A 16,141-nucleotide genomic window follows, 5' to 3' on the forward strand; every position below is an offset into this window, starting at 1 on the left:
AAAAAAAATTTTACAACAAGAATTTTTTTAATATAATAATAGGTCTTGGTGGAAAAAAATGAGCCCTGCTGGGTGTGGAATATTTGGATCGAGAGAATAAGACTCAAGTACTTAGCATTAAACGTTGCAAAAAAATTTTTTTTTACAGTTTCAATTTTTAATACAAATATTGATATTTACCAACCAAAATTATCTTGTATATTTGGGTTCGTATAAAACGTATTAACCAACAGTTTCAAATATATAGGTATTTATTTATATCAAAATAAAAAATAAAATAAAATTTCAGCACTGATTGGTTTGGTTATTCTCGAAATAAATAAACAAATTCTATCAACTTTTTTCCTTAAAAATATTTCATAACTATTTGATTTATTCTCCATTTTAACATTTTACTGACATGTTAATTATACCTTTATTATAATTAATTGTTTATTGCATGGTCGGTAAGTGAACAATCTTAGCCAGTCGGTAAAATCACACCCATGAAAAGTGCAGTTATCACTGTTGGTAATGTATCTACCGATACGGCTCATATCGAGCCCTAAGTTATCTACTTATCACGTTGACTATATATATTGCGCAGTACATACAACATATATATACACATACATGTATATAGGTATACTAAAATACACGGTGCACAGTGAGTTTTATGGCGGACGAATGGTGGAATGGTTGTGCATTGCCCTCCGTATCTTCGTAATTAATCAACAAATTGAGATTAATAAGCAAATCACACGTCCCAGACTAGTCAAAAGGCAAAGTTACGTGGTCGTCGTGTCCTACATAACCATAATATATTTCCTACAAAAGATATACATCGCGTGCATTGTGCATCCACACGCTTGCGGGCGAGCCGGCGCCATATTGGACGATGGCATGGACTTTCCTCTCCTCTACCTCTTCGCTGCTGCAACTGCCGATGGCCGCGCGTTGATGGTGCATCGTCTTCGTCGGTGTTTAGCGGTCGACCCGCAGGTGATACATACTTCACCGAAAAAACACGCTTGTCCTCGCCATTGGTGCAGTGATCGAAGCTAAAAACGAGATAGTGTCGTGCGCGTACGCGCGTGAACACAAGGTCGCCTTCCAGTGGTTTATAGTCCCGCTCCGGTTTTTTTTTTTTTTTTTCTTTTTTGTTTTTTTGTGGCGTACTCAAGGGCCCACCGTCGTCGTCCTATACACCCACTGCGACAGTTATGTGTTCCTGCTGAGGAGAGGAGACTCCCCAGTCTTCCTCCCATCGCTCTCTTTCTCTCTCTCTGATTTCGCCAAGGATCCTAAGTGGGCTCTCGTGTGTAGCGTGCAAAGGGGAGGCTAGGGAACGCCGTGCCGACTTGGCTTGGCTCTACTGCTGGGACTGATCCTGAGACGGGCCAAAAGGGCCCGAGCCGTGAAGCCCACGATACTCGCAGAACCCCCGATGCTCGCCGAGAGGCCCAAGAGCCAAGCCGCCAGGAATCATGGACGCCGTCAAAGCCTTCAACTCCGAGGTGAGGACTTTCATCCCTTAGTAGCCATTTCCCTTTTCATCACCGCCCTCCTCCTCCTCTGGTGTTTCCCCTAACTGTTACATACGTGTGAGTGTGAGTCCGTGTGTTTATGCGTGTGTGTTTTCAAACTGGAGTCGTGGAGTCGCTGTAAGATGGTAGAAGTGCTTTGGGTCCACTAGCTATGTTTATATTTCAATTTTTTGGAGCTATACATAAAGATGAGTTATTAAACCGTACATCCTTGTAAATTATCTTTGCCTAGGTTTCATTGAGTCAGTTACTTTGTTTGAGCTTGATTGTGATGGTGGTGTGGAATCCTTCTTGCCCATTTTTTTTTTTACTCTTATGAGTCATGCCTGCAAGAGTCTAAAGCTTTCTCAAATTTACCAACATATTGTATTTGATGACATTAATCGTCACAAGTTCCCTAAATATGAATGGTTCATGTATTTTTTGTTTTTGTTTTACAGCTTTCCAGCCTCTACGAGGTGAAGCCGCCAATCTCAAAGGCCAAGATGAACTCCTTAACAAGAGGTGCCATCAAGGCTATCAAATTTTACAAACACGTTGTTCAGAGTGTGGAAAAATTTATCCTAAAAGTTAGTATGATTGTCATCTATGAGCTTTAAAGTGCACATACTTTTTACCGTGTTTTACCATACTATTATGTAATACCCATGCAACAGTGAAAGCATACGTTGGTACAATTAAACGCGCTCAAATTAAATTTATAATTGAAATACTAATTAAATTATTTGTTTTTTTTTTTTGTTAAAGTGCAAGCCAGAGTACAAAGTTCCAGGATTGTACGTCATAGACTCAATTGTAAGGCAGTCTCGGCATCAGTTTGGCACAGAAAAAGACGTGTTTGCTCCGAGATTCGCAAAGAATATGCAATCTACATTTCTAAACCTACTTAAGTGCCCACCTGAGGACAAAAGCAAGCTCATCAGAGTGCTGAATCTTTGGCAGAAGAATGCCGTCTTTCCCCCTGAAGTCATTCAGCCGCTGTTTGATCTTGTTGATCCTAATCATCCTATCCACAAAGAACAGTCAAATGGTGAGTTGGTGGTGTCTTTAGTTAAAATGTTCAAGGTTGCGTCGAAACTAAGTTGAAAAATTCTTTTTTCAGGAGTATTAAATACTCCCGCAGGAAATAATGTGAATAATTTAAGCACTGTATCAAAGAGCTCGCCATCTACTGCCAAAAATACGCCAAAGGACCAAAAACTTTTCTCCACAGCAAAACCCATAGACCCAGCATGGCTGGCGCAAACGAAAATGGAAACGGCAAATATCGTCAATGCCAACAAGTTGCTGGTAAGATATCTTTGAAACTCCTGTGTTGTTGGCACTGAATTCCGTTTGATGTCTTTTTTAATAACATGTTTTGTCTAATATCCTTTAAGTTGATCATCAACTTTAATGCATCGCTTTTGCTTAATTCGTTTTTGCCCATCTTTTGTTATGACCTTGCTCCTATACATATACCATAGGCATATTAATTTCTTGTTCACGTTAACGTTACTCAAAACTAGTAAAGAAACTTAGAAAAAAAGCACCTTGAGCTTTTGACCTTAAAATCATGTACCAAAATATACCTTTTGTCTAATAGGGGCAGGTCGGTACGAATCAAATGGACGTTTCATTCCTTGATCAATTGCAGCATTTGCAGCAGCTGCTGCTCAAAAAGCAGGAGGCAGCGAACGAGGCCAGTCAAAGCTCAGTCAAGTTCGACAAAAAGCTTCTCGACTTTGACTACGGCGAGGAAGAAGACGATGACGTCCAGCAGGTCTCCGGTACTTCGCCAAAAATTAGCCAAGCTGTTATGAACCAACATACAGCTGCCATCACTACCGCCACAAGCAACCTCGAGAGTCTCGGCCTTCTACTTGCCAATCCGGAGGTATGGCTTCCATTATCTTAATCTCTTGTCTCTTTCTCTTGGATTTTCGGAATTCTCATGATCCATCTTTTTACTTTCACTAGGTCCTGAGGCAGTTGCAAACATTGCAGCAGACGATGCAACAAAACAGCACCAACGCAATGCAACAAGAAATGGAGGAAAAGATGCGCAAACTGCAGCAAATGAAACAACAAGAAGAAGAGTTCGATAAACATCTTGCTCAAACTGTTCCTGTAAGTCCACATCACTTAGCACCGTCTGATCATAATGTCCAAAGTCACAATGCGATTTCTTGCAGAGTTTGCCGTTTGCTTCGGAGTGTGAGCTGAAGCCGACTGATATAATGAAACCGGCACCTCCACCACCGCCACCGCCTCCACCTCCTCCAGTTCCATATGCACCAGTTATGATGGGACCGATGGTTTTACCACCAGATATGAGTCAGCCACCACCGGGTTACCATCCACCGGCTATGCCTTTCGTCACACAGCCACCTCCCTTGCTCAGACCGCCATTTATGCAGCCTACGATCATGCCCCAACAGAGTCCTCATGTTGAAGAAAAGTATGCTTTCTTTAGATCGAACTTCTGATCATTTAGCAGTCATCTGTATCCATTGTTTGATTTTTTTTTATTTTTAGCAACTTACCAAGGCGAGAAAATAGTGTCGAAATAGTCAACTGCGACCCGTCGCGATCGCAAAGCAGATCTCCTGATCGATACAGCAGTAGGCGGCACAGTAGATCCAGATCTCCACGACACAGAGGCAGATCGCGGGATCGAAAGTCCCGTAGTAGGTCACGGTCGAGATCGTCGAGATCTAGATCTAGGTCCAGAACCAGACGTCATAGGTATGTTATCGGATTTCCACAATCAATATGCATGATTTAGCAAGTTAATCTAGCTGCTTGTTCACAAGAAACATTCAGCTTGAACCAACTTGCTAAAGAAAATTTGAACTTTTGAGCCTCGTCAAATTTTCATATTTTTGTCGAGGTCAAGCAAGTTCTGAACATTTTATTATTACTAAGCTGTTATTTTATACAATGGTTTTCATGGTATTATTTTTCATTTTTTAATATTGTATTTATTTTGCACTTGCAGGTCTCGAGAAAGGAATGATCGTAAACGTGAAGACAGTCGTGACAGATTGACTGAGGAAGAACGAGAGCGAGATAGAGACAGGCGAAAGCGAGGTCTTCCTCCTTTGATTAAAGAAAAACTGAGTGGTAAATTAAAATTTTTTTTTGTAGATACGATTTCTAGTAGATTTTTTTTACAATTTTGAATTTTTCTCTTTGTAGTTTGCAGTACGACATTGTGGGTCGGCCATTTGTCAAAGCTTGTTCATCAAGAGGAGTTGTCCGACACTTTTGGGGAATTTGGTGACATTGTCAGTATCGATTTAATTTCACCCAGAGGATGCGCTTTTATTTGCATGAATAGACGCCAGGACGCATACAGAGCTCTGACAAAATTAAAAAATCACAAAATGCAAGGGAAAGCAATAACAGTGAGTGTACTTGGTGTGAGCGTGTTAAATGGTACTTATAGTTTTGTTGAAAATTCATATTTTTCGTGTAATTATAGCTGGCATGGGCTCCTGGGAAAGGTGTGAAAGGTAAAGAATGGAAGGATTATTGGGAGGTCGAGCTTGGTGTCAGTTATATCCCTTGGAGTAAATTGAACAACATCTCGGACCATGAACTCGAATTTCTGGAAGAGGGAGGAATGATCGATGAAGACTCCATGCCTCCGAGATTGAAAGGTGAATTAAAGCTGCATTCATAAAAATTCATTTCAATGTTTTATATTTACAAATGAAAATATATATACACTTACCAGGCCGAAGAAAACGCACACCAGACTCGGAATCGACCCAGTCAACGTCAAATCAAGGCTCAATGATACCAATAGTTACCGACGGTGTTGTCCATCAACCACAACAACCCCAGCAATCCCAACAACCACACCAACCGCAACAACAGCCCCAGCAACCGCCTACGTCGAGTGCGGCTCAGTTGGTGGACACGAGTCAACCACCACCTATCAGGCCGCCTGGACCTCAGGCACCACCTCTTTTACCACCACCTAATCAGCTCCCGATGATGCCACCTGGTTTCAGTATGCCTCGTAAGTCTCTACATCAGTGGTTTACGATTTTGTTGAAATTACTTTTTTCATTAAAAATTCTCTAACCGATAATTTTACATCTATTTTCAGCAGGTATGTTGGGTCCAATGGGCTTGTCGATGCCCCCAGGTTTAATGCCAAACGTGCCTATCGGTGTGCCACCGCCAAGCATGCAAGGCTTGCTCGGGCCCCCAGGCATGATGCAAACAATGATGCAGCAGACTAATTCACCATTTGGTACTGGAGTAGGCGTTGGTCTTCTCGCTCAAATACCAATGCCCACACCGACTGCACAATCAGACAAACCTAACCCTGGTGGCATGCCACACAACGTTCCGCCCCTTGGTGTACCACCTCCAACTTCCGAGTCTGGAATGCCCAATTTGTCCATGATGCGCCAGACTTACGGCGTTCCAATGTCAATGCAGCAAATGCCTCCGCACCCAACAAATCAGCAACAGCAGCAGCAACATCATCAGCAACAGCAGCACCATCAGCAACAGCAACACCATCAGCAACAACAACAGCATCAGCTGCAGCAACAACAGCATCACCAGCAGCAGCAGCAGCAGCAGCAACAGCAGCAGCAGCAGCGTCAGTCACAGCCACCATTACAACATCAGCACTCCTCTGACGATATGGATGTAGAGATGGAAGACGCTATGATTATGCCACCCAGTCATGTCCCTAATAAAGATAGTGGTATGAATAACAACAAAGGAAGTCTCAGTGAGCAGTTGCTTGCTTCAATGAAGAATGACAGATCAGATGGAGATAGAGATATGTTTAGAGAACGCGAAAGAGACCGGGATAGGCGAGAACGGGACAGAGACCGAGATAGAGATGGTAATGGTGGTCTCGGTGGTCTTGGTGGTCTTGCTGGTCTTGGTGGTCTTGGTGACAGAGACAGAAATGATCGACACGATGATAGAAGTGATTCCCGAGGTAGAGATAGAAGCAGAGGAGGCAGAGACCGTGGAGGGAGAGACAGACGACGAAGTAGAGAAAGAGATAGAGACGACCGAAGAAACGATCGTGACAGAGATCGTGACTCGAGGCAGCCACAAGACATGATGGGCTCGAATAATGAATCCATGGGTCCTAAGAAAGATGGCCCGAAATCGAGCCTCGCTGATCGACTGCGACAGTTGGCTGATGGTACGCTTCCCCTCATTGACGAGCGCATAGACAGGGACATGCGAGGCAACAGAAATGATCGAAGTACCAGCAACGACAGACACGATCGTGGAAGTAACTATGACGAACCACCCAATAGACGACCAATTCTGGATGGACCACCACCGCAACAGCAGCAGCAGCAACAACAACAACAGCAACAGCAGCAGCATCAACAACAACAACAGCAGCAGCAACAACAGCAGCAGCAGCAGCAGCAGCAACAGCAGCAAAAACCGCAGCAACAGCCACCTAGTTTGTTGGGACCTCTTCGTCGACCTGGAGATGGGCCACCATCTCTGTTAGACTTACCACCGCAGAAATTCCCTGGCATGCCAGACACTGCTTTCGGTGGACCGCGAGACTTTGGATCTCGAAATGAAGGTCGCGATCTCAGAGATTTTCCTCGTAAGTGCAACTTGAATAGATGTCCTTGTATCAGTAATATGTTTGTAACAATCTAATTTAAAATTTCGTTTGTTGTAGGTATGGGAGACCGTGACAATCGACCGTTTGGCATGAGACCTGGTGATTCAATGGGACGTGGTGGTCCATTGGAGGACTTTCCCGAACCACCCCGTAGCCTGTTGGAGCACAGGTACCCCCCTCCAGAAGACTTTGATAGAATGGGTGGTAGACCACCTCGACTCGATCTCGATTTCGACTTGCGACATGGTCCTCAACCTTCGGGTCCATCTTCGGTTGGCCCTCATGATGATTTTGACGCAGCTGGTGGCCCGGGAGGCCGTCCTGATGGAAGATCAGGACCATCTGAACGTCGTCTCGATGATTTTGATCGGCAGAAGCGTTTCGACTTCGATATGCGGCCGCGTAATCCTGATGATGGCCCACCTTTCGATATTCCACGTGGCATGCCCGATGACTTTAACATGCACGATCATCCAGACTTTGCTCGTGGTGGGAGACGAGATTTCTTTGGAGAACCCAGGTTTGGCCCTGGACCTCCGTCCCTGATGGGACCTAGAGGACCTAGAGGGCCTATGCCACCAGGTATGATGGGACCCGAAGGATTTGGCCCAAGGGGACGTGGTAAGTCATTTCTCAATTTTGCTACTTGTTAATGTAGAGCTATAGATTCCTCGATTCATTTTTAATACCATGATGTATTGGTAATCATACTAATTGAGTAAGGAAATCATACTTGCGAAACAAAAATAAGCTCGTGTATTAGCAATCTAGCAATGTCGATAAATACTGTTTACATCCGATGCCACGCCAAAATTCTTCGTCCAAGTTTTTACAACATTCAATCCTCGTTTGTTTCCCAACAGCTCCTCCTCCACTCTTCCCTCCACGCGGTATGGGACCAAGAGGTATGCGACCAGGTATGAGAGCTCCATTTGGCCCTGGCCCTCCAGGACCAGGTGGTCCAGGAGGTCCGCGTGGCGGGCCGCCCTTTGATTTTGATCCTCGCGAAGGTCCTGATGGTGGACCGTTCTTCCGACCACCCGGCTTTGACGAAGGCCGTGGTAACGGTGGCCCACCTTTGGGTCGTCCTGGCATGCCACCCTTCGGCATGGGACCTCCGGGTCCAGGTGGCCATCCACCCCCGTTGTTGGGCAACGCTCCAGGCGATGTATCATGGAGAAAAGATGGTGGTCCTCCACCGCTCATACCTCCCAGAGAACAAGGAGGCAGAGTCGATGGGGGCGAAGAACCTAAGGAGAAGAAGAGAGGCACCAGCTCTGATAGGGACAACAGGCGGAGAGAAAATCGAAAGTCTAGGTAAGTTCACTTATCTATGTAGTTGGGCTTAATGCCCATTTACTCGGTTTTAAAATACGCTACACTTATATCCACTACCACCACTGTATTACAAGACAGTCTCTATAACAGTACACCTCCACGGGTTTTTTCTATGCTTAATATTTGTATGATGTTTTTTTTGTGTTAGCTTATGTGAAGGCTTCTACAAAATTATTAGGAGAATAAAACATAAATTTTTTTATTTGCTAATCGTCAACAAAGTAGTTTCTAATACAAAATTAATCAATTAATTAATTTTGTTTTCCAAAACTATGTGTATGAAAAAAAAATACTAAGTATAAATTTTCTAATTGATATACTTTACTGAAAATACTAGATGGGGCAATGCTAGTCCTTCTAACGAGCAACAAGCAGACACAATGGCTCATCTTGGAAGTGGTCTTCCATCAATTGAGGAAGGTGACTCGAGGCCCATCATTAACTTCGGCAATCCTCCTAAACCCGATAATTTAATGGAAGTGCCTCTTTCTGACGAAAATTGGAAAAATGCAGAACATGTTCAGCAAGTTAGTACAGGACCCACCGAACATACACAATCAGAGGTAATAAAGTAAAAAATATTTATTTTTGCATTTATTGATTGTTTCTCATATTTATAATTTAACCATGTTGCAAAACAATTGTCGATTGAATGGAAATTTTTATTTTTCAAAATCATTCGAATTAAGTTTTTGCGGACATTTGCGAAAACGTGATTAAATCCACCATGCGAATTCTGACGGGAGTTGAGTTTGGCTTGAAATGAATTTTTATCATTATTATTATTTTCACGTTTCATCACGCGAGTAAACTTTCTTTTTCGAAATATCCCTTGTGATCCCCTCCCCCAAGAGAACGTGAACAATTGTAAATTTTTAAAAACCCCACAGCCACAGGGTGGTTATAAAGCCCACGAAGACCCGGATGACTTTTATGCCGAGCCTCAGTCGGACCAGCATCCACCAGCCCAGGATAATCATCCCCCGCGTCAGGAAAGTGTTGATTGCTATGAGCCTCCACAAGAACGTTTCGAACCTCCTCAGGAGCAATTCGAACCTCCTCCTCCTTCACAGGAGCGTTTTGAATCGTCTCCTCCAAAGGAACGTTACGAGCCTCTCCCACCTCCTCAAGAACAGCAATTCGAGCAGCCTCCGCTAGAGTGCTACGAGCCACCACAAGAGCGATTCGAGCCTCCTCCACAAGAGTGCTTTGAGCCTCCACATTTCGAGCCCCCTCCACAAGAGCCCTTTGAGCTTCCACAGGAGAACTACGAGCCCCCTCCACAAGAGCGTTATGAGCCTCCACAGGAGCACTACGAGCCCCCTCCACAAGAGCGTTATGAGCCTCCACAGGAGCACTACGAGCCTCCACAAGAGCACTACGAGCCTCCCACGAAGGAGTCTTTTGAGCCTCCCCAAGAGCAACATCACCATCACAGCCAACCTCCGGCGGAAGAGCCACAACAATTTGCCGAGCCACAGTTGGAGGCTCAACCAGCCGAGCAACAAGACTTTGGCGGTGAAGTATCGTCGGAACAACCTCCGCCTCCCGAACCTCAGCAGCAACAAGAGCCGCAAAACGAGGCTGCCGACTCGTAATCGAGGATGAGATTTGTGACTAAATGAACTTTGTATCATAAAAGCGTTTTAGAAATCGTTTGCAAAGTGTGTACATAAGGGACATGTCGATATTTTTTTTTTTTTTTTTTTTTTTTTTTTTCAAAGAGCGACCGCTCGCAGTGTTTATTAATTGTGCGTACATTAGTTATTAACAAGAAGTCAATGGCGCTCTCTTGAGCCGAGAGACGCGTGATTCAGAGGCGAGAACTCTCGGAGTGGTGAACGAGAACTCGGGTTCTTCTTCCTTTATTTTGCGCGGAATTAATTGTAACTCGATTCGGTTCTCTGATGAGGTACACGAATACAGATATTGCATACTCTGCGAGAGTTAATATCGTTAATTTTTATCTCTTTGTTCGATCTTCGTTCTGTTGACGCACAGAGTCGAAAGTTAACTGGCAAAGATATTTTCTATTTTTTTTATTATTATTATTATTTTTTATTCCTTCAATACTCAAGCAGAAATAAATTCGTGTACGAATTTCCGAATTTTAATAGTCATCAACAAGCTCTGTGACAAGACAAATCTCGAGTTTGTGTGATTTTTAAACTCTGTTAATCGTAAGATACACAGTTTGACCAATTTTTGCTAGATAATTTTCCTCTATGTGTGTCTATAATAAATGCAAGTTGATATTTCCTTGCAATATTAGTCGATATATCCACTGCTTGAAGCAAGCGACACTGCTGTGATAGTGAACACAGGACCTAAAGTCCAACCATGCGAAAAGTATAGTATATGTATATGTTATGTTAAATATTTTATAGGATGAGAAACGATGGAAGCGACTAGTCGAATACTTTGCAGGTAGTCTCAATTTTTTACTATTCTAAGTTTCTTGTTCTAATTTTTTTTCTTTTTTTTTTTATGTATGTTGTTTCCAAAATACTTAGAAAAAAAAAAAAAAAAAAAAAAACGAAATTAGCGTATTTTGCTGTTATTAAATCTGTTTGCCGATACGGTTTTGAAAAATTTATTTATTAATGTATATAGATTTTATACAACACCACGGGATGATCTAGATAAGGAAATAAATATTTTTTACACGTATACTTAAGAACAAATTGTACTTGTCGTTCTCATTCCAAATTACTAAATACCCAGGGTTATTTCTCAAATTTCACAACATTAAAACTAAATTATAAAATCTAAGAGCAGAATACTAATAGTCAATAACTTACTTTGTCTAGTATCCGACATCTGTCATCGTTTTAATTTCTTTAAATTAATCGTACCATTATTGAAAATTTGATTTTATAACTATTAAAGTCATTTTGTTTTAAAAAAACATTATTATTTAGTGTAAATAGAAGAAATATGCTTTTGTAAACTCTGCTCTTTTTTTCTTAATAATTCTGTCCTTGACAATATTTTGAAAAATACATTGTATGAAAACAATATCACCAAAAATAAGGTGACGGGCGAGAAAAGAAAAAGCACTTCGTATGCATCCTGTGTTCACGCACTGCAACGTCCTTACTATCTGAAGGCGCAGCGATGGAGGACTCGTGCTTGCACTCAAATTGAGTGACAAGTGCAAGGTACTGTTTTATATATTCACATTTATAAAATTAGCGATGATAATGTTTGAAAATTTATTTTTTCTCATTATTTTCATTACAAAAATGCAATATACAAATTATTTTGCGAAAAAAAAGAAGAATAATACGATGTCTCCGCACCACTCTGACGATTCGATAAACAGTTTGATAAAGAAGTAGAAAAATAGTATACATGGCATGTGTTTGATCGGCGTTACGATACTTCTTTGGAAACTAGTGTTTGTTGTTTAATGATTATGATTTCACGAGTGCTCAATCGATTTATTAATTTGTTAATCTAAAATAGTGTATCGCGAATCACTACAGAATTTTTCCTAATACTGAGTACTTTATTCCGTGAATGTTGAGTACATTATGATGAATTTCCAAGAAGTATTTGATGCAACAAAAAAAAATAAAGATCATGAAGAAAATAAATTTTTCAAAAGTTAATTTAGTTGTGATTTGTAAAGTTTGATTTTATAACAATATTCTGGACAAATTAGATTTGATATTGTTTATAATTTTAAAACTACTGTCTAAATTAAAACTTTTTGAGTTTTGAGTAGTTTTGTAAATTTACAATTCAGCTCTGTTGACAAAGTGATGAAAAAATAATTTTTAATTCGATTATAATTGTAGAGTTAATGTTTGAAAAAAAAAAAAAATCGAAAATTGAAGAAACTTGTATATTCCTATGTTATACATCCATAGTTTCAAATTACACTTAAGAACTGTATATATAGCAAGGCAAAAAAGTGGTTGTAAAATGATACATGTTAATCTTGAAAATTTTTTCTTTGCTTAAAATTATTTTTTGCCTGTACTGTAAGATGTTTCAAAGTTAATTAATAAAGTAACAAACAAATACATTTTTATAAAATCATAGATACAAATAAATCTCGGAAATATAAAATGAATGTACATTAATTAAATTTACCTTTAAATTAAGCTGGTTTCTAAAACTATGAAATTTTGTGTACGCGCAGACCAAAAAATTTGAAAAATTTAATTTTTTTATGACAGTTCATACTAAGCACACATTTAATAAGTGAAGTAAGCTTTGATAGTTAACATGCAAATTTGAAAAATAATTTTTTTACATTCGTGGCATCAAACTTGGTAAACTTGGAACGGAAAGCTTTTTTATATTTTAAAAGAATATTTTCTTCAAGCTAATAGTTGAATACCATTGTATAATAATGTTAAATGTGTTATAGAAGGAGCAAGGCAACGTGTTTTTATTTTTAAGATCTTTCTTTAAGTTAATCATAAAATGCAAAAATTGATTGATTATGACTACATGATTTCTTATTAAAATCAATTAAATTTTTCAATCGATATCCATTTTGATATTATGAAATATGTTGGTTTCTTATGTTAAATGAACCAAGAAATACATTAGTAATAAGATCTGTTTTCAGTCGCGATTAAAAAATTATAAATTACATGGCAGAGTGTTGCGTGACATCGTACTATCAATTATTAAAAATATAAAAGCCTGAGAGCTATTGGTTTTAATCTTTACAAGTAGTTGATCTTTAAAAAAATAGTTGTTTGAGAGTGAAAGTAATAGACGATAGTTGAAAGATTTATTATCACCTGGCTTGAAAAATAATTCTGTCGTTAGCAGAATTCTATGACAAGTAGAAAAATAAATCAAGCAAAATAGAAAAGTGCTGCAATAGCTTTTTCTTTTTCCCTTGTTTTTAAAAAAAAATTTTTTTTAATTAGATAATATTACAAGGCGCTGTCGTATTACTAAACTTCGGCACGAACGATATTCAATATTTGTAATCATTGCAGTTACAATAATAAAAGGATTAAAAAAATTTTAGTGATTCAATAAATATTTTTTCATGAACATTTTAGCATTTGAACGTTAGTTCTTTATTTTTCATTTTTTCTCTTAGACTTTTAAGATTACACAAGATTAACCGTACAATCTATTAATAGGTTATTGATGGTTGAAAAATAAAATTATTATTTTCCAGTACCTGTCAATATCCCACGAAAAATGGCAGTAGGTGAAGATCCCGTAAATAAAATATAAATTTAGATAAAATAAACATTGATAAATGTTTAAAAACAATTGAATTAAAATCTTACCTTGTTGAACAACGTTAAGGTTGTTCAACTTAAAATTATCACGATGATGCAGGCACATTCTGTTCAAGTTCTAAGCGAATCAGCTAAAAAATTGTTTAATTTTTTTTAAAGACAAGAAGTTACCCAGGTTGGATAATTTGCCCAGTAATTTCCTTACATTTAAATTCGTACCAAGGACTAAAATATTCCAGGGGACCCTAATAAACAAATAAAATTCCTTATTGCAAAATTACAAATATGACATTTGTATGTAAAGAATCACGAGAAGAATTATCTGTAATTTTAATTCTCGTTGAAAGTTTTTGAAATAAGTTATCAATTATTTTTACAATATATGAATGTATTCTTTTGATGATTTATATCTAGTGATTAGATAAAACGTAGTTTTATTTACACTTTTAAGTAATTAAACAAAACTCAGTATTCAAAATAAAATATTAAAAATGACTTTATTCAACGTAATACATTTATAAAAATATATTTCATTTGAATGAAGTAGTTACATATCTGTATTATTTTATTAAAATGCAATTGAATAAGAAAAAAAAAAATTTAAGTTTCTTAAACTACTTACGTTAAACACACTTCGCGAAGAATTCGTTATTGATACTTTATTTGGAATAGGTCTAAATGTTGAATAAAATTATTTTAACAAAAAAGTATGAAACACGCCGGGGGTCTGACTCCCAATTACCACTTATCTCAGCGAGCCACTACGTTTTTTTTTTTCGACATTAGTAGCAGCTCAAGCCAAGCTTTACACATGGGTAGGTCAGAGCCAGTGTGCACACAACTCTGAGGACTAAAAAGCTAATTCGGCTATATATACTAACCAACTACTTTTTTCGCCACTTGCGGGAACGGCACCGGAGCCACGCGGTTGGAGACGCAATCACAATAGCAATGTTGTCCATCCGTTGTCGATAACTAATTAATAATAGTATTGTAGGTGACCGGTAACCGCTAATATAATGCTGTAGTATACCTACATGTGGCAAAGCAAGACGTATATATACAAACTTACCATCTACCCAAATTGGTGTAGGCATACTAAGGCGTTATATTAACGGTTACCGGTCACCTATATTACCAGTATATAATAGCTATTATTATTCATAGTATAATAGAAAGTATGTAACATCAAAAATTTGGTTTTAAACTTTTGGATGCTTAAATTTTTATAGTTTTACATATTCACACAACGGAAGTTTTTTAAATTTGAGTTTATGCAATATTACAGATAAATTTAACATAAATCATAGCAAAATTTTCAATGTTTCAACTGTGAAGTACATGATATCAACCCCATACTAAATTAGACCTGATTTTACCCTTGCACGTGATAACCCACCCGCGCAAACTTGCGGGAATTGAGTAGTTTCTATATGCATACATATTTGTTTTGAAAAAATTGTAATGACATATTAAATGAAGTATGTTCACACTGTGTCGATGATCTAAAATGATGATATGTAACTTGTTTGTTCTTTCAAAAGAGAAAAGTAAACAATACTTTGTATTTATGGATCATGGAATATAAAAAAATATAGAATAATCATAATATGATTTAGATCGCCCGAAGCGCGTCTAAGTGACTGGTATGAGAAGAAAAAAAAAAAATTCCCGCGCTGAAGCTGCAGGTGGCTTATCACATTTTTGAAAGTCGAGCCATTGCACCCAAATTGAAATTTATGTTAAAATATGACTAAACGGATGTACAGTTAAAATTTTAGGGCATGTTGCCGGCCAAAATCGAAAAATAATCATATTGAAAGTTTGAAATTTTAGCATTGGTCTTATGGAGCAGTCTGATTTTTTCACCGAAAGTGTTAGATTTCGTAGGCTAAAAGTCGGGCCACAGTCTCCAGAAACTGAGAGCAAGTAGTTTAAATAATCCTTTTTCTAACAAAATCGCAAAAGTCCAAGATTATCGGTAAAAACAAAAAGATATAATGTCTTGAAAGTTCTAACCGCAGGATAACCTCAATTTTGATTCTTGGCGCTAGCCCGGGAGATTCAAATGTCATATATAAGAATGTGGGCAAAAAAATTGTAAAAATATTGTTTTCATCTAAAACTGGAATGTCATGCTCGGTTTTGAACGCATATTATTGCAAAAACTTTGTGTAAAAATATTAAATAACAATAATTTAAATAAATAGGTTGAATAAAAAATAGTTGAATATAAAACTTTTATATTAATTGTTCATTTGATGACAACATAGCAATAACGCCATAAATAATATAAATTCCAATCAAATAAAATATCCTTTACTTTTCATTACAAACAAATGTTTGGCTTATTTTGTCTAATACTTTTGTGTTAGTAGTCACCCGTGGCTTTTCTCCAACATTCTCGCTTAGAAAAAGCCTTAGTCCTTTTTCTCCACTTT

General features: G+C 38.6%; 1 protein-coding gene across 3 annotated transcripts; it reads left to right on the forward strand.

The window, feature by feature from the left end:
• Positions 1 to 662: 662 nt before the first annotated feature.
• Positions 663 to 10,186, forward strand: Isha (Insulator su(Hw) mRNA adaptor). Of its 3 annotated transcripts, none has more exons than XM_089595567.1 (17): positions 663 to 1,496; positions 1,967 to 2,095; positions 2,274 to 2,556; positions 2,629 to 2,816; positions 3,112 to 3,402; positions 3,486 to 3,635; positions 3,701 to 3,966; positions 4,044 to 4,253; positions 4,507 to 4,631; positions 4,707 to 4,915; positions 4,993 to 5,170; positions 5,248 to 5,535; positions 5,626 to 7,119; positions 7,198 to 7,761; positions 8,004 to 8,457; positions 8,816 to 9,041; positions 9,369 to 10,186. In XM_089595567.1, exons 1-17 carry the CDS (start codon positions 1,467 to 1,469, stop codon positions 10,074 to 10,076), a joined length of 5,793 nt encoding a protein of 1,930 aa, XP_089451693.1. In that variant the 5' UTR covers positions 663 to 1,466; the 3' UTR covers positions 10,077 to 10,186. The 3 variants fall into 3 exon arrangements, with proteins under 3 accessions (XP_089451693.1, XP_089451694.1, XP_089451695.1); XM_089595568.1 differs by having other exon boundaries at positions 7,198 to 7,722; XM_089595569.1 differs by having other exon boundaries at positions 3,163 to 3,402.
• Positions 10,187 to 16,141: the final 5,955 nt, after the last annotated feature.

This window comes from Copidosoma floridanum, unplaced genomic scaffold (assembly GCF_036245765.1).
Source record: "Copidosoma floridanum isolate Cflo_tuat_1 unplaced genomic scaffold, Cflo_Japanese_pri ptg000025l, whole genome shotgun sequence".
Lineage (NCBI taxonomy): Eukaryota > Metazoa > Arthropoda > Insecta > Hymenoptera > Encyrtidae > Copidosoma > Copidosoma floridanum.